Raw genomic sequence first — 22354 nt, 5'->3', positions numbered from 1 at the left:
TCGAGATATTTTCACAGCCATATAAATGATAAAAACGATCAGGCAAGTGAAAGACCAGACCCTGTTCCCAGTCTAGTGTCAAAAGTGATTTGCGCGGATTTCTGTTAAACACAAAAAGAAGCCAAAGAATCTCAGGAAAGTGGATCCAACAATATGTCATAATATGACTATCTATATTTCATAGAATAATAAAGAAGAAGGGCTTTGCTTTCACTTTCACAGATCGGCGAATTGTGGCAGATTTTTACACACATTTCACTTTCAGTTCAACGGTTTCGTTGTCTACTACATACATATATGAAAAGGGAGGGGAGGGGGAGGGGGATGGGCATTGTTCTCTGACGATTCGCATGCAAATCCGATGTCAAAACAAAAAACCAGCCCAAAACCCCAAGCAGATCTCTCATATGAATCATTTCATTTGAAAAAACACAACAGCGGATATATTTTGTATATTTATTTCATTTTCGTTGGTGTGTTGGTTTCGTGTGAACTCCAGAGCCGGAGTTGGGCTTTGAACTTATTCAGATCCGATGTTTCCACGAATTTTACTCACCTTCCATTCTGACGTTTTTTCTGACTTTTTTCTGGGCTTGTTTCGGTTTCAGATCTAATCGATGACCAGCAGCTATAAGCCACGCAGCAGCGACGAGGCCCTCGCCGAGCAGTTGAGTCTGGCCCGGAGCACCGGAAGTGGCACCAAGCCCCTGGGCGGCACGCCCATCTATCGTCAGATATCCGGCGCCATGGCAACCCTGCCACGCCATGACAATGAGTCGTCCATTTCCAGAACCTGCGTCTACATTGGCGGAGCACCAAATGCAAATGGTGCTGCCCCGGGTCCAGTTTCCGCCACTCTGGACCGCCGTCAGCCGCACCGCATGTCCTGGCTGAATATGCGACGGGCCAAGGCCGATGCGGAGCTGGCCGCAGTCACCCCCTCGCCCCAGACTACGCGCAGCTGCATCTCCACCGTGTCGAGTGTTGTGGACAGCGGCGGGGGACGCACCACTGCCACCTCGGGGCGCATCAGCTCCAGCGGCATTGTCACCCTCAGCGGCAGCAACAACACGCTGAGCGAGATACATGGCGGCTACCACGATCACGACGTGCACGATCTGCACCACGACGGGGTATCCAAGAACTACTCCGTGTCCGCCTCGGCCATTTCCACGCACAATATCACAACGGCCAGCAATGCCAAGCTTCTGCCAGCCGCCGAGGATGAGGCCAACAAGCAGGTGAGTGTGGAGTGGAGTGAAGATTTTCGTAGTAGAAACTATATTTCTGGGATATGAGAGCCAGTTCTAAGCCGACTCTGAACAGGTTGGGGAGTGCATTGAATGCAGCAGTTGGGAAGCCAATTCCTTACCGGTTTATAATTAATTTTTGAAACGAATTTTAGAAACAGAAACAAAAACAGATCGGCAACTAATGAAATTCCCATGAAAGGAACTCCTACTAAAACTTCTTTGAGGAGAGTTCTGCTAAGAGGAGAATGGAAATACTATTTTATTCCCATAAATTTAATCTCCATTTAAAACAAACCTTTCGCTTGAGTATTATGGCAAATCTATTGCAACCAGTATTTCTAGTATAATTAGAATAATAAATATCATTGTCAGTGTCTGATATTTTGGCGATCGATTTCAAAGAAACGTTTTAGATGATCGCTACCTAAATTTATGCTTTTAGTTATTTGCATTCCAGCGAATCGAATCAGAGCCGTTTCAAGCAGTAGTTCATCATGCCGAAGCGCGTGTATGCCATTTATTTTGGCCTCAGGTCTTACCTGTTTTTTGGCTTTGGCTATGTGGAAGCGCTATCTACAAAGATCTCTCAAGTTGAACTCCTTTTTTCAGTGTTATGTTGATCATCTTCCCCTTGAGATTTGCTGAGAACAAATAAGAATGGCAGAATGATATTTGGGCTTGAACATGAATGAAGATGAATAATCTCGGAATCTCTGGGATTGGGTGGGTCGTCGTCGGTAGTCTACCGCTTATCAGGTGCGCTGACTTATGAATGGCTGGAGATGGTGATTCCGCTAATCGATTACTCACGAGTCGCGCTGTAAGTCCCGCTCATACGCTTAATAATGCTCAAAATATTCCAGATGAATTCGAGCGCTCAGACTGTACGTGCCTCGAGTGGCAACAGAATTTTGCATTTTTGTTTGTTTGCCCGAATCGATCGATTCTAAGATCGGCTGGCCCGCTGGCTGATACTACGTGTGTGTCATATCTCACTGCAACTTCCGTGTGGCAGTTGACTTAGTGAGCGCACTGTTACATCTTCCACTTCATTTCATTTCGGCTGGAAATGCGTTTTTTTTTTCGCGCTTTTTGTTTGCTCTCGTCTTTTGTTATTTGATCTTTGATTTCAAGTGTTTGAATGGTTTTGTTTTCAAGATGAAGATTACACAAACCGGGTTGCATCGAAGCATCATCAGTACAGTAGACGAGGGCGTGGCACTCGCAACCTTCAAATATCTGAAACAGAGGAGAAGTCTCTCTCCCTCTACATCTTTCCCAATGTTCATTGTCTATCGGATTGGGCTGTCATTGCCTGTCGTTGCCAGCCAGCCTGTCCGGCTGCCTCATAAACACCATCATAAAACTAGTTTAGGAGCTCGCATTTGTCTTCTATTATTTGGGTTAGTAAGGCACTCGGAACAGCACCGCATCGGACTAGACCGGATAGGGCTGACCATTGTCTTTCGATTCTCGGATCGCTTCAATTGTTCTGTTCCCCGCAATTTACACTCGTTCTATTCATGAATAGGCAGGCTCTCTGGTCGTGCGAGTGCAAGTGCCAAGTGCAGTCTGGAAATGGGTTGAACCGATGCTAATTGCTTTCAATTAGGAACACACTAGTCGAACGAATTTAATTAACAAAACCAAAGGCAAAGGCAACAACAAATGCCCAACTTTTAAGATAAAAAATATAATACGATTCATTAAAAGATACATACACACAAAATGAGAAAGAAAACCAATGCAGCAGTCAATGCTTTAGATTCTCACACCTGTTCTGAGGATCTACTCATTGAAATCCGGTCGGATTTTCTTCCAAAAACACTTGTTTCATAACTTATGGGAGTTGTATGTCGTAGGAATTTATTCGGAGACTTTCACACTGCCCGCATCATAAAGATAACATTGTAAAACTCCAGACAGATAGACCACTTGTGTGTGGACTTTTTCCTATATAAACAGAGGCAAGGACAGATGGACATGACTGTGTCAATTCTTATTAAAAATAAATGTACGTACTTATTTATATTTTATAGCTTAAAGATATGTAGCAAGACTAGTGAAAGAGTAGTTATTATCGTCGGCTATTCTTTTTATGAAACCAGACTGTCGGCTTCCATAGCAGAGATCTTTTTTAGGGTGTGCTCTGGAAATTTCGAAAAGTGCTGCATACTTTTGGGCATATCGTTTGGTTTAGTTGAAGAAGTGACCGCTGATATTTATGGGGGCGCCACCTGGCCTGTCCTTCATTAAGTTCGTGTCTTAAGTCATTCGTTTCTGAGGAAAACATTTTATTCAAACATACCGACTTATGAGAATTAAATTTATACAAATATTTGGAAACAATTTTTAACAGTTAAAAATATATTTTTTCATGTAAATATACATATGTACATATGTAGTTATGATTATTCTTCTCAACAAATAAACTTAACAAGAGTTTTCCTTCTTCGATTGCAAAGCCCTGATATAAAACAATTACTTAATTGGATATGTTTCTTGAAATTTTATTTGGCCAATAAATTGCAATAAAAGTAATAAAATTAAAAACTTCCAATAAACTTTAACCATCCATTTAATTTTATATGTGTTTAGTGAGTAGTTCGCTCGCATTTAAATGTTAGCGAATTTACCAATTTCATGGTCCCAATCCCACAGCGCAAATATGCCCCTTTCAAGTGCCTGAAGCTGAAGCTTAGCTGCTAGCAATTCGCATATTTCTGTGTGTATTTTTACTTTTAACTTGCGACTTTTTGAATGTGCAATTTGCTTACCACAATCGAAACCCCTCGTGGAGTGTGGCACAGGCGAGTGGCCAAAAAAAGACAAGAGATACTATGTACATATGCATGTTGCCAGTGCCGGGTGTGTTTCTGTTTCTGTTTCTGTGGGCATGTCTGCGAGCTCGCATCAGTTACTTCATCTCTTATGTTATTTTGTTTCCAATTCGCTGATTAACAAGTTCAACAAAACACAGCAGCAACAACCAAAAGCCGAACAAACGAACAGAAATTGTGCAGCTACTCGTACTTTCGGTGCAAAATTTTGGCAGTGGCAGGCAGTCCGCCCAAAAGCCATAAAAAAGAAATGAAAATAAGCAATAAAAGATACAGCCAGAGGCCTGCGAACAATTGTCATAGTCTCCCAATGATTGTGTGACGTCATCGACAGTTTATTGCATTCAAAATTGGTGGAAATCGGGAGAGGAAATATTACGATAATTATGGGCTATTAGAAGTGCCTCCCAGGAGGGGCATTGGGATTGGGAAAGCAGTTCAGTGAAAGTGGACAGAAGAATTCGAATTCCATTTCGATTTGCAGTCAGAGGAGGAGAGTGGACAGAATAGCCTGGGGCAGGGGTAGGGGCAGGGGCAGGGGCCGAAACCCAATCCAGGCCAGCCCAATCCACGCTACACTGCGCTACCGGGTTTTGGGTGTAACGGAGACCATTTGACAAGTTAACGATATCGCACATTCACACAGCTGCCAATGCTGCTGCTGCTGCTGCTGCACGGCTTCATGACTTCTCCTTTCACTTGCGTTGCCTCTGATTAGGGGCCTAGAGACGCAATCGCAATCATACCCGACCCGTACTCGTAAAACAATGCCCAGACAACGACAACGACTCCCCAGTTATCATGCTCTAGTGCCCAGATCTGTCTGTCTGAGAGAGAGAGAGAGATTGTCAGGGCCTGGCCTGGCAGACAAAAGCCTTATTTCGGACACCTTTTGTGGCCATCCACCAAGCTCCATTGTGGGGACATTTTCACACTCCAATTTCAGGTGGTGTCTAATTATTGGGCAGCCAGACAAGAAAAAAAGAAACCTTTCAATTCTAAGTGAATCAAGAAATCAATTCTCGATAGAAAACAGCCTCAGAGAAACCCAGTATTTTTGGGTTAGGTTTCTCAGCCAAAGAAACATTTTAATTGGGTTCCACGGCCCACGCTTTTACTTTTTTGGTTTTTGCTTTTCATATTTCATATTTTGTATAAGCCTTAACGGCCACTTAGTTGGGCTCATTGGAAATGCCAGGCACACACAGAGCCAGCAGTCAGCAGGCAGTCAAAAGCCAAAATCTAGCAATTATTTATGCCAAACGTAGGGAAGTTCTTGATGCGATCATTGCCAGCCAACCACCAATGGGAAAGCTCCATTCGAATCGATCGTTTATAGCTCTGCCTGATTTTATTTGAATTTCCGCTTCTTACGAGCTTTAGGGGTATTGGGACTAGCTTTGAAGCCGAATATAAATCGCAGCTAGATTTAATATTTTTATTTTCCATTAACGGCCATTCATTCCACTTGCCGGTCGCGCACTTGTACAGTGAGTGCTGTTAATTATGCGCCCAGTTCTACTCGTACACAGTGCCTCTTGTTGAGCCAGTTTCGCTCGCATGCTTACATAATAATTAGAAAATATGAGATTGCGTCTTCACTGTGTATCTCTCCTGTGTTTTCTCCCGTTCTCTCTGGGGTAAGAACGTGTTAAAATGAAATTTAATTTAAGTATGAGAAGCAGGCTCAAAGACCCACGACTAATAGACGGTTTCTGCTCTTTCTTGGGGCTGCTGCTGCTGCGCGGAAGACAAGTTAATTATGCAGATGATATTGCCATCCGAGAGATGTGGGAACGCGACCTGAGGGCATCATTAGGCCGCAGCCAGCATCTGCTATTCTTTTGGTGTTCTTTTGTGTTCTATCCATGCTTTCAATAAGTTTGCGTGGGCGAACATTCAATAAAAGCCACAAGATCTTGGGAAATTCTAAAAGAAAACTCATGTGTGTGTCGAGTGTGTGCAAGCATGAATAAATGTACAAGGAAAATCAGTGAGGCATGCCATCTGCCAGCTTCGTTTCGTTTTAGCAGACAGTGTGCCTCGTTCGGGCGCCGACTTTGCGCAGCCACTGTGCATAAAAAGCCACGCTTTGGTGCTGCTGCTGCTGCTGCCGCTACTGCCGAGCCACCGGCTTCGAGTCGGACTCGAGTCAGTTCTGCATTAATGAGAGAGCAGTTAGGTACGCTCGCTCGCACGCTCCGTGTGGTCGTCTCCTCCATCCTTCATCGAAATCTGTCCAGGTTCGGTGTATTCCAGTGTGTGTCGGTGTGTCGGTGCTCCAAATGAAAACTCACCAAAAACAGAAGAAAGATAAATCCGCTTGGGATGCAGGAAAAAGCATGCGGGGAGATGGAGAGAGAGAGAGATTCCCAATAAAAGTTTTCTTATTTGTGGGAAACTTGTTTCTCCTCTCTTCGCTTTTGGCTCTCTTTTGTCTGACTCTGCACCCCACTATTCCCTCTTTCACCTGGTTCTCCCGACCCCTCCACGACCTCCCCCCGATCACGCGTAGTCGATTTTCCCCCCCAATCAAATTCGTCTGTCGTCTGCGCAGTCGCACGTCGGCGTTGCTTCGGTGATGAGTGCACAGCGGATGCGCAGCAGAAGAAACATAAATATAAACACAAGCAGAAACAGAAACAGAAACAGAGAATGGAAACGAAATAAGAACAAAGAGAAATGCAAAAAAAGTGTAAAGTGTGAATCGATATCTGAAATGTGATCGATTTTGTGCAATCAATCGGCGATAACAACAGCAAAGGCATTCGAGAGGGTTTTCTCCCTTGAAGAAGTGTCATTGATACTCGAAAATGCGCTAGCGATTCGTGCGAAATCGATAAAAGAAAACAAAGGCACCAGCTACAGAGATAATACAAAAATATAATATCAGAAATAAAATACAAAACGAGTGAGAGAGAGAGAGACATTCAATAAGCGGTTCAGGGCCAGGCTCTACCAGTATGAAGGTGTTGCCAATTTATTTTAAAAGTCTGCGCATTCGTTGCCTTCGTTTTTTTTTGTTTTTTTTTCGTCACGTGATAACTTGTTCCACATGCATGAAAATATTTATATTTTCTTGACACAAAACAAACCAGCTTAAAAATGTTAAAAGTCGAGGCTTTAACAATAAAAAAAAACAAAAATCAAATCAATTCTCTAATAGAAGAAACCAATTCGACCGGAAGATCAACTTTGATTCTATAAAATATTGATCCACATTTAATCAAGTCCCGCGTAAATAATCTGTTTTTTGTTTGTTTTGTTTTGTTTTGTTTTTATTTTTTTGAAACCCCTTAGATTTTCGAAATCCAAGCAAACCTTGCGATAAACCTTAAAAATAAAAGAAAAAATTGTTATTATTGTAAGCACAGAAAAGAAGTTTCCAACAATATTACAAAAGTATATTTTGTATGCAACAACCAACAAATGCATGAAAATGAAAAATTCTGCTGCCCCTACAAGCAATACAAGATCTGTCCGAAGATGGAGATACCAACCACAAAGTATTTAGCCGACTATCTGTACGTGGTGCACGAGGATGTGCCCTTCCGATACTATCGCAAAGTAAGTGCTGCGGGAAGAAAGGAAGGGGGCCCAGCAGCAGCAGCTGTTTGGGTGTTGGGTTGTTGTGGGGTGTCGGTTCATCATGCATGATATGGCATATGATATGTATATGCGATGTGCCCCCGTAATGCTCGTCATCTCTGCACGCTCATAAACTTCAAACGCCGTTTGGCTCGGCTTCGCTGGGCGCTCTTTTATTTTTTGTAGTTTTATTTTTCTGTGTGTGTTTTTTTTGTTCACTGTGCGGTTTTCGCTTTATTAACTGCGCTTACTTGGGCGTCACGTTGTTAGCGCTTGCTGTGGCTGATGCTGTGGCTGATGCTGTGGCTCATGCTTTGCCTCTGCTGTTGGCAGTTCGTTTGTCTAACAGATCACCTCTTTGCTGCCTGCTTCCTCCTCTCTCTTGAATGAATTTCACTTAATAGCGCTTGCCTGGCAAGCTCTTTGATATACCCTGCACTCTTTAAAGGCTACAAAGGTATAATGAGAGGGTGGGAGGTCCAGTTTTGCATGACTTGATCGGGGAGAAGCCGAAAGGATCCATGAGCCGTAGATTGATTGGACCTATTTTTACCGCAATTTAATCTTCATAAGCTATAAATTAGTGCGATAGCTAGAAAATTGTTTGTAGTCTAGGAGTAGGAAAAGGATTAAAAACTGAGTTAGTTATTGCAGTATCTACTATACTCATTCGGCCCACTAACGGGGTATCATTATATAGCAGACCTTCCACTAAAACGACTCTTTTCGGGCTTGACAATATACAATCCAGAGTTCATGAGTGCAATGTTTTACTATTTCCGCCGGAGCTAAAAAGTTCTACAGGGTACTCTCTCTACTCTCTACTCTACTCTCAAAAAGTAGACAAAGTGTCGACTGTTGTTAGTTTGCTATTTGCTTGCTGTCTATCTTTTTTGCGAGCGCACATCTAATGGGCTTATGCTGTACATTTTGCAGATGACTTATTAGAGCCGTGAACGAATTCGGTCTCCCCTTAATAAGATCTCCCTTTGCTGGCCTGGTCTGGGCTGGCCGGGGTACTTTCTTTTGCAGCTCACTGTGTGGCAGTGTGTGTGTGTTGCGAGAGTAAAGCAAACACAAAGAACTAAGTCACAGGTACCCCGATTTGGAGTGGGGAAATTCGAGGAATATGAGCCGTAAGACAAATAAACAGAAAAAAGAAATTGTGTAATTTATGAAAATAAAGCAAACCATAGCGGAATTATACAAGTCGAAAGCGGAAGTGCCGGAAATGACAGCGCCACTGTAGGTGTATCTTTTTGTTTATTTCAGTTTTTTTTTTGTCTGATTCGAGCGGAATAACAGCCGGCGGATGCGACAAACAGAAACTCTGGGCTGTGACGGCTGCTGTTGCTACCGTTTTCCTGCAGAAAATAAAAAGAAAAACTCAAACTCAAATGAGTTTGCATATGCCATCAGCAATTTGTCATTTCGTGTTTCGTGTTTGCCCAGCAACTGAGCAAACTTTCGGGCAGACAAATATTTAGTATGAAGTTCATGTGAACTGTTGCTTTCTTTCCAAATAATTTGTTATCGTCCAACTCTAGACAAAGTGAAATATAATACAAGAGATGGCTATATATCCAATTACACGGCTTTTAAGAAAAGAATGCTACTTCCAATTAGTTTGAAAGAACCGCATTCTGTGCTTTTTTGATATAAAGATTTCTCATGCATAGACAATTTAAGTGAAAGAAAATATTAAGGATGTTGTCAAATGTTTGAGAATCGTTGGGCGTTGGATATCCACCTCCAGAATTGGTGCTATAGAACATTAAAATCAATATGGAGAAGTAATGTGCATTTTTAGCAAATAGGAATACATAAATTTGACTGTCTGTACACTGAAGGCTTATATTTAATTATATGTGGCTTATATGTGGGCACAAGGAAGATTCCATCTTAAGAGCAACAATTAATTAGAGGAAAAATGTTGAATGCAGGAAGAATATGTGTCATATATATCAATTTATATCAAATTATATTCAATGCATTTATTAATCCAATATTTTCACCTCTCCCACTCCATTCTAGACCAAATGCTCCGTTTTCCGTGGCCTTGTGCTCTGCCTGTGCCTCAACGTGAGCTTCGCGAATGTGGTGCGCTTCCCACGCGAGCTGGACCGCTATGGATCGGCGTATCTGGTGCCGTATGTGGTTTTGCTCTTTCTAGTCGGCCTGCCCATGATGCTGCTGGAGATATCTGTGGGTCAGTTTCTGGGACAGGGGGCGGCGCACACTTGGCGCGCCTCGCCCATATTCAAAGGTAATTCAAACACGACACAACACAACACAACAGGTGGCACTTGTTGTTGCATACTTTTAGGCGGCATGCAACCCCCGCGTTATAACTTTAAGCTGCGCGTGTGCATGTGCAGGACGTTGGAAAGCTTTGGCAAAAGCTGCAGATGCGAATGTGAATGCGATGCACTTGCCTTGCACGGGCTTGTAATTCCCAAGCTTAAATTCCGCAAGTTGCCGCATAAATACCCGGATCCGGAGGACTGCTACTGGGCGGTCGAGCATTCTGCAGCAAAAGACGGTTGGACACAGCCCGTCAATCCACATTCTCTCGAATTGTGTCCGTTGGTAGCCGAAGTTACGATTGCAACACTTTCGTCATCTCTTCACTCTCTCTCCTCCCGCTCTCTGAGCAAACACAAAGCCGGAGCAGGCTCCTCCTGACACACACCCTGTGGCATTTGCCGGTGGGGGTTGGGGATGGAGGAGCCAGTGCAAGGGCAAAAGCACAAGGAGCCACTTAATAAGCAACAAGCAAACAAGCAAAAACAAAAAGAAGAAGAACAGAAGGAAACCAAAAAAACACCAAAAGTCTAACATTAAATCACGAACATAGAGGATTTGGCAATGACAAAGGAGGAATATCAGACCAAAGTATATCAATGCGAACAAAAAAACTAAAAAAGAATACATAAAAAATACACTAAAAAAAGAAGACTAACCTAAATGTGACCTAGTAGATAATGTATGTTCATCATCGTGTGTTATCAGGACAACTGCAAAAACTCTGAAAAAAATCGTACAAAAAAATATAAAAACTTCAAAATGCATTGGTGTGTGTGTCCCGTTCGTGTAATCGCCGACGCGCCAAGTCCCCGCCACAGACCCGTGCCACACGGAACCGCCTCCTCTCCGTCCCCGACCCAGCCATCAGTGGGTAGACGGGCATCGGTAGCACCAGCTCCTCCGGGTCAGGCCAAGGCCGACTTCGAACACGGCCAATGGCCAATGGCCAATACGGTCCATCAGTACATCAGATGGTAAAGCACAAGCAGCACGTTCTCGTGAGCGGCGCCCCCTCGTCGCCCTCTGCCCTAAGGGGCTTGCGCGCTGGGAACGGCCGGCGGTGGCACTGCGGTACGGTCCGAGTCCGGCTGGACAGGATAGGCACAACCGTCTCGGACCGGACCATAACCCCGGACGCTGGCGTGGATGAGGTGCGTCCACAAAAATAACCATAGAGATGTTTAAGGCAAATTCTAAATGAACAAAAGTATAAACCAAAAACAATTGTAACGAGAAACAAACGAATTCAAAAATATGAGCAATATGAGCAACAACCCCTATAAAGGCAAAGAGCAAAAACGACAACTGCAAATTACGACACAACACCTTCGAAAAAGACCTCAGTAATATATAATAAACAGAAGCAACACGTACATGCGCTATGTGGCTGTAGGAATGCCAGCGTTGTATCGCCCTTTTTTTTTTTTGGTTCTAGCCCCCGAGAGGGTAACTCTATCTCTCTTATTCTACCGGATAGTTAGTGGCAGGGTGTAAGAGAGATTTTAGTGGCTAACCTATATTCGGAGCAATGTGAATTTGTGAGTGATTGTATGAATGATATTCTTTCATTGAAGTATTATAATGAATGTGAATAAGGGTGTGCGTGAACATAGAACTGAATCAATTATGGCATCCTCTTTTAGCTCTTTCGCATTTACGTTACATATTTCCATAGCCATTGCCAGGCAGAGATGCACTGCCAGGCAATGCCAAACGGTATTGGCAAATAACGGAATTGACAAACGAAGAGAGAGAAAACGAATATGAATAGGAATATGAAGAAATGAACGATTGCATAATTAACTCCATTTGAAGTCAAAGAAAATACAGTTGCCGCCAAAGGAGTGAGAAAAAAGCTCATTTCAATAGTTTATAGATATTTTCGAATGATCATTTTATGCCTTTGAACAACATTCAATGCCACCTTTATGGGCCTAGGAACTCAATCTGATGTGTGGTCAATATATTAACAGCTTTCGGTGCGTTTTTAAGGTCAAATCGGTCTGGTTTGGAGAATAGTTATTTCCTCTCCGCAGAATACGTTATAAATGTAAACGTAAATATAAAATAATCTCGTTTATTTTTATGGACGGACACGACGACACCTTTGACAACAAGTTTTCACTTGGAGGCGATTTTGCCTCTGCCATTTAAATGACAGAAAAGTAATTTAATTAAAATACAAATGATACCTACTCTTTCGCTGTTTAACAAAGCGACGGAAATGTTATTCTGTAGGCGTAAATGTATTTGTACAATATACATACATATAACGAATTCTGATCTCTGCTTTTAGGAGCCTGCATCGTGAGTCGCTTCGCCTCGTGGGTGTCCGCCATATGGGTGTCCCTGCAGGCCGTGCTGGCATTGGCCTACATCGGGATGTTCGCCTCCAATGCGTTGCCATTCAGAGAGTGTGCCGGACCCGTCAAGCTGAGCATGGTGCGAATAAACTAAAGAAATTTCAATGGAAGTCATACTAATGTATAATTGGAATCTTGCAGAATGGGTATCTGGTGACAGGGACCAGCGGACAGGAGTGCCTGCAGCTGACCTTCCTGACGCCCTTCTGGCGTAATCCCTTGTACTTTGGACTACTGGCAGCAGGCCTGATTGGTCTCTGGATTGTGGTAATGCTGTGGTGAGTATTATGATCGAATATCTCTTTGTTTTCCCTCCTCACACCTTCTATATCGTAGCACCCACAATGCCAAGATACTGCGTCGCAGTCTGTTCGTCTATGGCCTAAGTGGATTGGTCCTGCTCTGCGCCCTCACCGGATGGGAGGTGCGCAACTCCTTTAGCCGCCACTACTTCCCAGAGCTATGGGGCTTCGACCCCACTCTGCTTCTCGAGAGCAACATCTGGTTCAACGCCCTGATGCAGGTCCTCTTCTCGCTCAACTGCGGCTTTGGCGCCCTGCCCATGATCACGGGCAAGTTCCTGTACAAAGGGGACGCCGTGCGGACCTCCGTGGTGTACCTCTGCTTCAATCTGCTGATCAATGCCATTGCCGTGACACTGTTCATGGTGCAGTTCGATCTATCCGCAAACGGTTACCAGATAATGGAGGAGCTCAAGCCGCTGACAGCCATCTACGATCGTGTGCTGAATGGCTCTAAGGCGGGGGAAAGCGATCTTCTACAGCACCTTGTGCCCGCCCTGATCTACGCCCTAATAATCCTTTCGGCCATGGTGTCCATCACCGTGGCCGTGTACACGTCGACGCGCCTGGTGCCGCGTCGTCCAAATTACGTCATCTGCCTGATCGCTCTCGTCGTGGCCGTCATGTCCTTTGCGGCGCCCAAGTTTATCATAGCTCGGGTGCTGGACTCGCGCCTGGTGGGCACCATGGTTGTGACGGCCCTGGTCTTCGAGCTGATTGCCATAACTTGGATCTACGGAGCCAAGAACATCTACACCGACCTGGAGTTCTCCATCGGTCGGCCCATCTTCAAGGTCTGGATGTTTCTTTGGGTCACATGTCCGGCCGTTCTCACGGGCATCCTCGTCTGGTGGTGTGCCGACGACGACCAGTACGATCTGCTGGCGGAGTACCTGCCGCGCTGGGCTCCCATACTGTTCGTCCTGGCCGTGATCCTCATCATTGCCTGCATCCAGATCTTCCGCCAGGTGGAGTACAACTTCTTCGGCATGATCTGTGAAGCCTCCAAGCCGGCCAAGGAGTGGGGTCCCGCAGATCCCCTGGCCCGTCACTCATGGAAGCAATGGCGCTCTGTCTGCCAGGACACGGGCCGGCGGGACTTCACCCTGCGCCGACGCGGCACTCGCGACTACACGCATTCCATCAAAAAAGGGCAGTACTCGGGTGCCCAGAAATACGGCGTCCAGAACGGCGGACAGACGCAGAAACCGATGCACCAGCCCCACTGGAAATCCTCCACCCCGGGCAACAGTTCGCCCAACTACAGCGGCTCCATGTTCGGGGACTCAGCCATCGAGGAGGACATCAGCGTGGACAAGTTTCCGGGCATCACGCAACAGCAGTATGTGCCATTCCAAGCCAATGATGCCAAGCTGATGAGGTACTCTCAGCGGATGCGCCAGACGGCCCAGCCCCAGACCCTGACACGGCTGCCTCCATCGACACCGGCGGGGGGTACCACAGTGGAGAAGCACCGCGAGGTAGTCTACATCCGGCGCCTATCCGATGGAGGCACCGGCTCCGGCCACGCCACCCGCATCGAGATCTCGCCCTCCAACGAATCCATCACATACGGGAACGGCAAGACCATCAACAACTCGGCCTTGGCCATGTCCAGGAATCCGCTGGGCCGTTCCACGGGCTGCCTAGTACCCAGCCAGCCGCCACCACCGCCCAGAGTCCATATCAAGCGGTCGGCCAGCTCAGTGGTCAATGTAAACGGCAAGCTGCCACCGCCGACATCCGCCGCGGCCGGGGATCACATTTGCTGGCGGAAGTTCAACGTCAATCCAGAAGAGTATTCCACGGAACTGTGAACCGAAGGACGGAAGCGCAAGGAGCGCATGGAGAGGAGGAGAAAACGAAGCATTCACATTTAAAAAGACTTGTTGCATCCAAAAGAAACGTATCTGTATCTGTAAGCTGTACGAGTATTGCATCTGAAGCACAGACCTATCGATAAGCTACGAATAACGAATTATGCCCATATGCAAAGTGTATCTTCTAGTTCCGAACTGTACATAGTGAAAGAGCAGAGCATTCCTAGATATAGTTCTACGATCTAGTTCCTTAGCGTAAGTCGATAAAATTCCGTTGTCATTACCCATCTGGAAACGAAAGTAGAGGAGGAGTAACTGGAGTAGATCAGCACTGGTCTACACATAGTCTAAGCACTTGATATGTAACCAATTTACCATTATAGTCTACATTTTTTTTTTTGCCTGAACGAGTGGATGATCTATTGTTAGTGAGTAATCTGAGTGCCTGAAAACATGAATTATGAATTAATAGCTCTATGTAGAATCCTATACCTAGACTCAGTTCTTAGTTAGTTCTTAGTCTGACACAATATCCTAAGAATCGGAGCAACGCGCCTGGCTGTGTTGCCTTCGATGTTAAGTTAATTGAGAACACAACGATGTCGAAAGCGATCTTATATAATAAATGATACGTTTAGTAAATTATGATTCTCTCTGTGTCCCATCTTTTGGCATCCCAAATATCAAAGTTCGCGTCCATTAATTGATGCTAAGTTTAGAGCCCAGCCAGCACACTTTTACTTAAATATTTTAGCCATAAATCGGAGGAGAACCAGAATCTTAATTAGCATAAATGCTCGAACATGATCAGTGGTTCGTGTCTGGGTCCTAAAATATATGTTCTGCTGGTTCCTTGCGCTATAAATTTTGGCTAAAAAATTGCACATTTTTCTAAACGGCCAACCAGATGTCGGACAAGTGAACTTCCTGCGAATGGCAATTCCAATAGCTCTATAAATGCCGCTTAATATGCAGACTAATTTATGACGATGATCGCAAACGAAACTGTACGACGACAATCGATGGATATATCGATTAAATGACGCTGTTTACGGTGGCTGGGGCGGGGGGTAACTTGTGTTAAACATTTTTTCCTAATGAATTTAACTGGATCTGAAATATTTTTGTTACTGGCTTCTAGTTTGAATACTTAAGGATCAGGTTTGGTTAGGTTTGGGTATTATTTGATCATTGAATAAGCGAATACAACGATTTCATGTTCGTTTTTTCACAGAAAAACTTACAAGAAGTATATTTTAAATCATTTTTAATTGATTGGTTTTTTGAAACACTATCTAATGACAACAGGCGTTAAGATCTATATCCAAATCATTTTAAATCTTTATCGTAATTGAAATATTACACGATTAATATTGTAGCAATTGAATCAGATCATATCAATGATCTGTTAAGAGCGACCAACGAATGGGTCCATCAATAGCTGTGTGTTTTGGATGATGCCGCTTCTTGTTTTGCTCTCAGCGGGAGGGCCTTGAATCGGGCATATCGAATGGATGGAACAAGCGTGTGATGTATGGCTTAAGTTAATCGATTCCACATAAAAATATAGTTTAGCCAAGCAGAAGTGCATGCTGAGAGGATCGATGAATGGCACCCATGATGGAATATCGTTAAGGCAGCAACTAAAATGCTAATCGATCGATGCCCAGGCAGACACAAATACGATTATCTTTCAGACAATATACTCGCACGCATACACATAGATGTCAGTATATGGAGATATGTACATACTTACATATATGTATGTTGCTTCCTCTGTTTTGCATAATACCCATGCACCCATACACAGAAGAGAGAGAGATAGAGATAGTTAGATACGTATAGCCACAGACAATTTTGTGGTTACGAATCTTGTATTACCAGCTGAGGTATCTGCTAACTGATGAATTTTATACAAATTTAATACACTCGAGGTGAACTTGATTTTGTTTGGCGGTGTTGTTGCTGCTTCTGCTTTGGCTGTTTGTTGTTGCTTGATGTTTTTGGATAGAAGCATCTATGTCTAAATGGAGATACATAGATACCATGCAGAGGCAGAGGCAGGGGCAGAGCGATAGAGTCCAACGAGTTTTGTTCGCCGTTTTTTATTTTATATGAAAATTCAAATTAAAGCTAATAAATACTTAGGCGTTCATTGTGGCTCAGACCCGAGCTAGATGTGGCTTTATCTGAAATTCATTAGAAAACTGGTCCAACTAACCTTCGAGCTGGGAAGAAGCCCCACCGGGAGGGTGCGAGGGGACTTCAAACTGATTGACGTCTTCGGATTGCATAATCCAATTAAATTGGCGATAAGTGGCTGAGATGTGGTGTCAAGTCGAGTTAATGCCAAGACATTGGGGCAAGGATCCCATGGTTGATGCGATTGTGGTGCCATATAGCCTACTTTTTGGGTGGGGGAATCATACTCAGCCCACCTCACCAGGGTGTCTGTCTGAACTTGTTGCCTTCTCTGCCTTCTCAAAAAAGAAACATGGCCAAGAAATGCGGAAGCCAGCGCAGACACCTTACCGTGTCGGCTCTTCTGGGAATGGTTGGATGTGTGGTCTGGGACCTCAGACAACAAATCAAAAACGCCACAACTGAAATTTATGGCTCACTGGTAAAAATGAACTAGTGGCTTGTGGGGTGCCACTGCCAGTGCAGAATTGTGTTCGCATCGCACGCTGCTAAGATCAGACTCTTCACAGGCCACCGCATCTCCAGACATCGATAAATAACAAATAAATGTTTATATCGGGTCTGGCAAGTGCCTCAGTTTCTTTTACCTCATGAAGCTTCTTTTTGGAAGACATGAAATGGGATTGACAACCTTAGCTCGAAGAGAGTAATACTCTTCTTGAACTGGTGGATAATTGTACCTAACGATGAACATTGGAGCCTTCCTCTTGGAGTCTTCCTTCTTTTGACTTGATGTGAATCAAATACCCGAGTGGATATCCTTCACTTCCCCTTTACATATATCAAGGGGTAAACATGAATAAAAGAAACAGGACTGGGAAATTTGCATTCTAATTTTAATTTTCGGATCCGAGATTTTCGGGCATAGAATTGTCGCTGTCAATGTGGTGGTCGGCCTACAAGATGCTCGAATAAGTAAGTGGCTATATATTATGTGCTGGACCAACGAACCAGTTGGCTATTGAAATGAGGCGATATAACCAGTTGGTAGCCACAGTTCCCAGTCCAGTCCAAAACAAATGATTTTTATTCGAAATTAATTTTCGATTTGTGTTTTTTTCCTTTTTTTTTTGCCCAATCCGTGTAGAATTTATACAGCCCCATCTTTGGCTTAAAGTCTGATCTGTAGCTCCATTTCGTATATTTTTATATGTATCTAATTTGTATGTATTTTATTTTGAATTCAATTTTAACTTAAAAGTCGGCCCATCAGCCTTGTGACCGAGCGACGCGTGTGGATCGAGTTGAGATGCTCCAATTTCTGACTTTATTTGTTGTTTTTTTTTTTTCAAGATTGTTTCAGTCTCACATAAAAAGTATCTTTTTTGTTTTAGTTATTTCTTCGCCTTAAGTGGGCTAATTCACAAGCTGGCAGAGGTGCAGAGGTGAAGTGCACTCTCGAGATGGCCATTAATCAAGTCAAGAGTCTCGGCTCAAGTTCCATTTTGGGGCACCTTCCGTTTTGACCCAAGTCTCGAGATGTTGTGTGCTGTTTGGTGTCGCTGTCGTCTTAAGTGAATAATTGGTTCAATTTCGTTCTTGATCTCCAACTGCCAGCAATGTCATCCAAACTATATGCTGGTCGGACAATTATCGAAGCTTTATTAATGGTGAATCTGTTGGCATCTTATAGATTCTGGATAAGATGAAACACCCGAAAACTTTCGCTTTGAAAGGCCAAGCAAGTTTGTTAAACTTTCAAGGGTCACTCGGTTATGTAATGGCTCGACGCACCACACAGCAGATTCTTCTGGGGAACAGGTTTGCCCCCACCTGTCCCCCAGTTTTCAGCGGTGTGAGTGTGACCCTCAGCGATTCCCCCAAAATCGTTCGGGTGTCTCATTTAACGCGGCAAGGATGCCAATGGCAATGGCCCGCAATCGTGGCCCATAAATTGCTAGCAAAAAAAAAAACGAAGCAAACTGGTTAACGCTCGCCTGCCGGTGTCCTTGATAAGGCTTATTAATATTTTTGGTTGTTTCGGTGTCTCTCGGGCGGGGAAAAACACGTTTACTTCGGTGGCCCGCCTTTAATTTGGAATTGAGCGTATCCGATCCACTGCAGGTTTTTGATTCGGGTACATTTCTCAGATATACGCGAATTGCGAATGGTATTTATTCATCGAATCGGAATATCCATTAACGAAATACCGTTAGCCAATTGTTTATACGATCGACAGCGGCTGGGTGTAAGCACTTATTAAAACATTTTAATATTCATAAATTATCATCGTCGGGTTCTGTATCAGTATCAGAGCTAACTGTTATTGATATTGATCGAGCAAATTTGAGCGGACAGTTGTTAAAACAATTTATAACAATTTTATCGGCTTATCTTAAAGATTTTGCCCTCGATAAATAACTTTTATTTGACTTAATGAAGCGTCTTTAAATGTTCATTCTAAGATTTATCCTTAAGTGCATTAAATACAAACCCAATGGGGAATTTATTGGTCGTGTCAAGGCTTGGATGAGTCCTTGGGGGTTTCCTATTCAATCTGTCAAACTTGAGATAAACTTCCTATGAATGAAAGAACGAAGTATAATACAACAAGTTCGTTGACTTCTTTTATGAAATATTATTCATATTTATTACGATTCACTTTTAAAGAGGATTACATCATCATGCATACATAAATATATTGACAATAAACTAAAAATTATAAAATTATATGCAACCAATAAATAGTGGATTTCATTTATGTTCTAATTAAATTCTTCTTCTATTCATGTTTTGGTTTCTGAATAATTCCCTTTACAATTCAATGAAGTACTGATCTTTTTCAAATAGTATTATCGCATAAAGAAATTCTTTCTCTTTCCATCAAAAAATTCCCACGTCCTCCCGCCCAAAACTTTCCTTTTCAATCTCTGAAGTTCATCTAAAATTCAGCCAGAACCTTCCATTTCAACTTCCTACACCAAAGATCCAAGCCATTTTCGTAGTCACAAACAAAAACTAGACAAGCAAAATGGGGAAACTAGTTAGTTTGGTTGGGTGTTTGTTTGGATGCCGGATTTACATAAATATAAATCTTGAGCAGAAGACAATATGGACCGCCTTGAGTTGAGGTTGAGCCGTATAGAATCCGCCGCTGAGACGCGGACAAATGCCTTATGTATAGGGATACATTTGCATAAATCATAAGCACAATTAACGATGTTGCGGCGCTTGTTCTTGGCCATATGCTGACGCAGGTGACGTGACATTTGACTCGTAAATTTATACGATTCCCGCCGCTTAGATCCGCCAAATTTGAATAACCACGCACTCTGAGACTTTGTCTCAGATCGGTCTCGATCTCAGTCTCATCCATCCTACTCGTACAATGCGTATGTCTTTCGCGGGGCAAGAGGCCTCTTATAAATATTCAGTGGAGACTCTTTCCTATCGTTCTTCGCTGAACACTTTTCATTAGGCTCGAATTGTCGGAACTCGTTGCCAAGAGACTTGATTTCAATTTTAATGGCCTGTGCGTGAGGGTATTTAATTTGCACTGGGATTAGATAAGCTCGGCGTACTTCTACCTGAATGGCTATAGAATGTCTTCAAATTAAGAGTTCCATGACAGTCTTTTAAGATCTCATTGAGTTTAGCACTCATTTCAAATGACTTGGTAAATGAAATCAAATAGGGAATAGGCAATGAACTTTTTTCAGATGAGCTCCTCAACTGAAGAAAGCGGGCCTATCTATTCCCTGTTCTTTGCTGTTACAGGTCTTTAAAGTTTTTAGAAAGCCCTCTCAGAGCTTCCTTCCTGGATGAATTAGGAATGGATGAGCTTACTAGTCAAAGCAGTTTCAAATAATCTCTGATGAAACATCTTTGTGTTAAGTCTAACACCCATCGGAAATAACTGGGAGTCGAGATCTGGTTGATAAAACTGAAACCGAATCGACATTTCATATTCATGATTTCCGCACCCAAGACAAAAGCCGCCCAAGCAGCAAACACCCAAAATAAACATAAGCTTCTATTTAATTTTAAAAGTTGCTAATTCTCTTATAGAAAAAAGAGGAGGAGGGGCTAAAACATCATGTTTAGAATCTGGTTAGACGGGCACATGTCAGGGACATGTTGAGTTGGATTTGACAGTGGCGTTGTTTCGTAATTTCGAGCTGGATTGTCCTTCGATGGAGACCAAAATCCGAGGCAACGAATTCTCATCGCCGGCATGGAATACCAACGTATAATCGACTGTCGCAACGACCGATGATTTGACACAAAAAGGCTTTTCCTCCAGCCGGTATTCGAGAAGTTTTCAGCACAAATAGAGAAGAAAAAAATCACTTGAATTTCCCGCAATGACAAATTTGAAATGTCAGCAGTCGTCGCCAAGTGTCATTGCCTCTCCGGAGGTGACGAGGAGGAGTTGGAGATGTGCAAAGCAAGTTATGACCCGAATTGTTGGCCAGCTGGAGGTTTCTCACTGCTTATGCAATTACAGCCGAGAATTAATTACCGCCTGACGGCCGTCTTTGTCCACTTAGAGGGTGACTTCCTCAAGTCTCGAAGTCTCGTCTGGGTCGACTAATTACGCGATGATCTCTACCACAGACCGCCCATGAATGGCCGGCCACGCACTGGCACTGGCTCTGGCCAAAAGAGTCCAGCCATCTTCAGGGGCTACTGGAGGAGGAGGCTCACAACAGTGGGCGTCTGGCTGATTGGTTCATTAAAATCCAAATGTTCGGCGTGACTGCTTTTCATGAGCTCGAAAATTAATAAATTCTAGTTATTAAGCATAAACAAAATACAGCAAAACTGCAGGCGATGACAAACTCTGACTGAAACTCGTTTCGGTGTCAATCGCTGAGCGGCAGAAGAATGATCAGCCGCAGCCCCAGTCCCAGCCTCCGCCTCAGATGCAGTTTTTTTGGAGTTGGGGGCTTCTTCGAGGGGCGATCTCTGATGAGATTCTCCGAGATGTGTGTGCGTCTAAAGGTCATTCGGTTATGCGAGTCAGAGATGGCGGTGCCTACCTTAACATTCAACTCCATCTGCTGACCCCCAGACGCACGCACCCAACATCGGGCGCGAAGTCAACCGGTTCATGTTCCCCGGGCGAAACTGCATGTAGGCCTAAGCCCAAGTCCGGACGGGGTAATTGCCATTAGCCAACGCCTGATCTTCTCACATTTCTCAGCTCTACTACGAGTATACTATACTATTTGCCTTGGCAAGCTCCGATGGGAGCCTTGACTCGGCGCAACTGACAGTCGATTGATGAAATTGATGAAATTTTTCGTCTCTGCTCGAAGCTCATGCTGGGCATTTTGCATCTAAGCCGTTTACAAAATTAAACGCTGCATGACAAAATGTTTAACACTCGATGGTACAGTGATAGCCCTCGAAGAGTGGATTGCACTCACCGATTTACTTTTCTGGTAGTTCGATTTGCTGTAGACAGCTTTCACTGGTATTTGCAAGCGTCTCTTAATCCAATATATAACCAAAATATTCAGAAATCTGGTATGAGTACACTGTACTGTATATATATGGTCCGTTTTGCTTTATAGAGCTTTGGCTGTACATATGTATAAGCTTGTGAATGCCAAAATCTATACCAATCTACTTGTTTCTTTTAGAGATCTCTCACTGTACCCAAAATCTGCTCTTATGACAAAATCTCAATGAAATTTGATTACTGAAACCCTCCCGTTCGCTCTTTACCTAAAG

The 22354-nt window shown here is 43.7% G+C and overlaps 1 protein-coding gene across 2 annotated transcripts; it reads left to right on the top strand.

Annotated features, from left to right (window-relative positions):
• The first annotated feature begins 617 nt into the window (after nt 1–617).
• On the top strand, nt 618–15121 carry LOC108150941 (sodium-dependent nutrient amino acid transporter 1). 2 transcript variants are annotated; one of them, XM_017279273.1, is made up of 5 exons: nt 618–1241; nt 9716–9947; nt 12285–12430; nt 12493–12629; nt 12688–15121. In XM_017279273.1, exons 1-5 carry the CDS (start codon nt 618–620, stop codon nt 14468–14470), a joined length of 2922 nt encoding a protein of 973 aa, XP_017134762.1. In that variant the 3' UTR covers nt 14471–15121. The 2 variants fall into 2 exon arrangements, with proteins under 2 accessions (XP_017134762.1, XP_017134764.1); XM_017279275.2 differs by lacking the exon at nt 618–1241 and adding an exon at nt 7443–7660 and having other exon boundaries at nt 12688–14470.
• Nucleotides 15122–22354: the final 7233 nt, after the last annotated feature.

This window comes from Drosophila miranda, chromosome XR (assembly GCF_003369915.1).
Source record: "Drosophila miranda strain MSH22 chromosome XR, D.miranda_PacBio2.1, whole genome shotgun sequence".
Classification (NCBI taxonomy): domain Eukaryota; kingdom Metazoa; phylum Arthropoda; class Insecta; order Diptera; family Drosophilidae; genus Drosophila; species Drosophila miranda.
This window is presented reverse-complemented; position numbering and strand designations above follow the sequence as displayed.

Excerpts from the sequence above, each read along its gene's own strand:
- LOC108150941 (XM_017279273.1), top strand. The coding sequence starts at position 618 with ATGACCAGCAGCTATAAGCCACGCAGCAGCGACGAGGCCCTCGCCGAG. Across the intron at positions 9,948-12,284 it reads CGCCTCGCCCATATTCAAAG|GAGCCTGCATCGTGAGTCGC; the intron begins GTAATTCAAACA and ends CTCTGCTTTTAG. Across the intron at positions 12,630-12,687 it reads TGGATTGTGGTAATGCTGTG|CACCCACAATGCCAAGATAC; the intron begins GTGAGTATTATG and ends TCTATATCGTAG.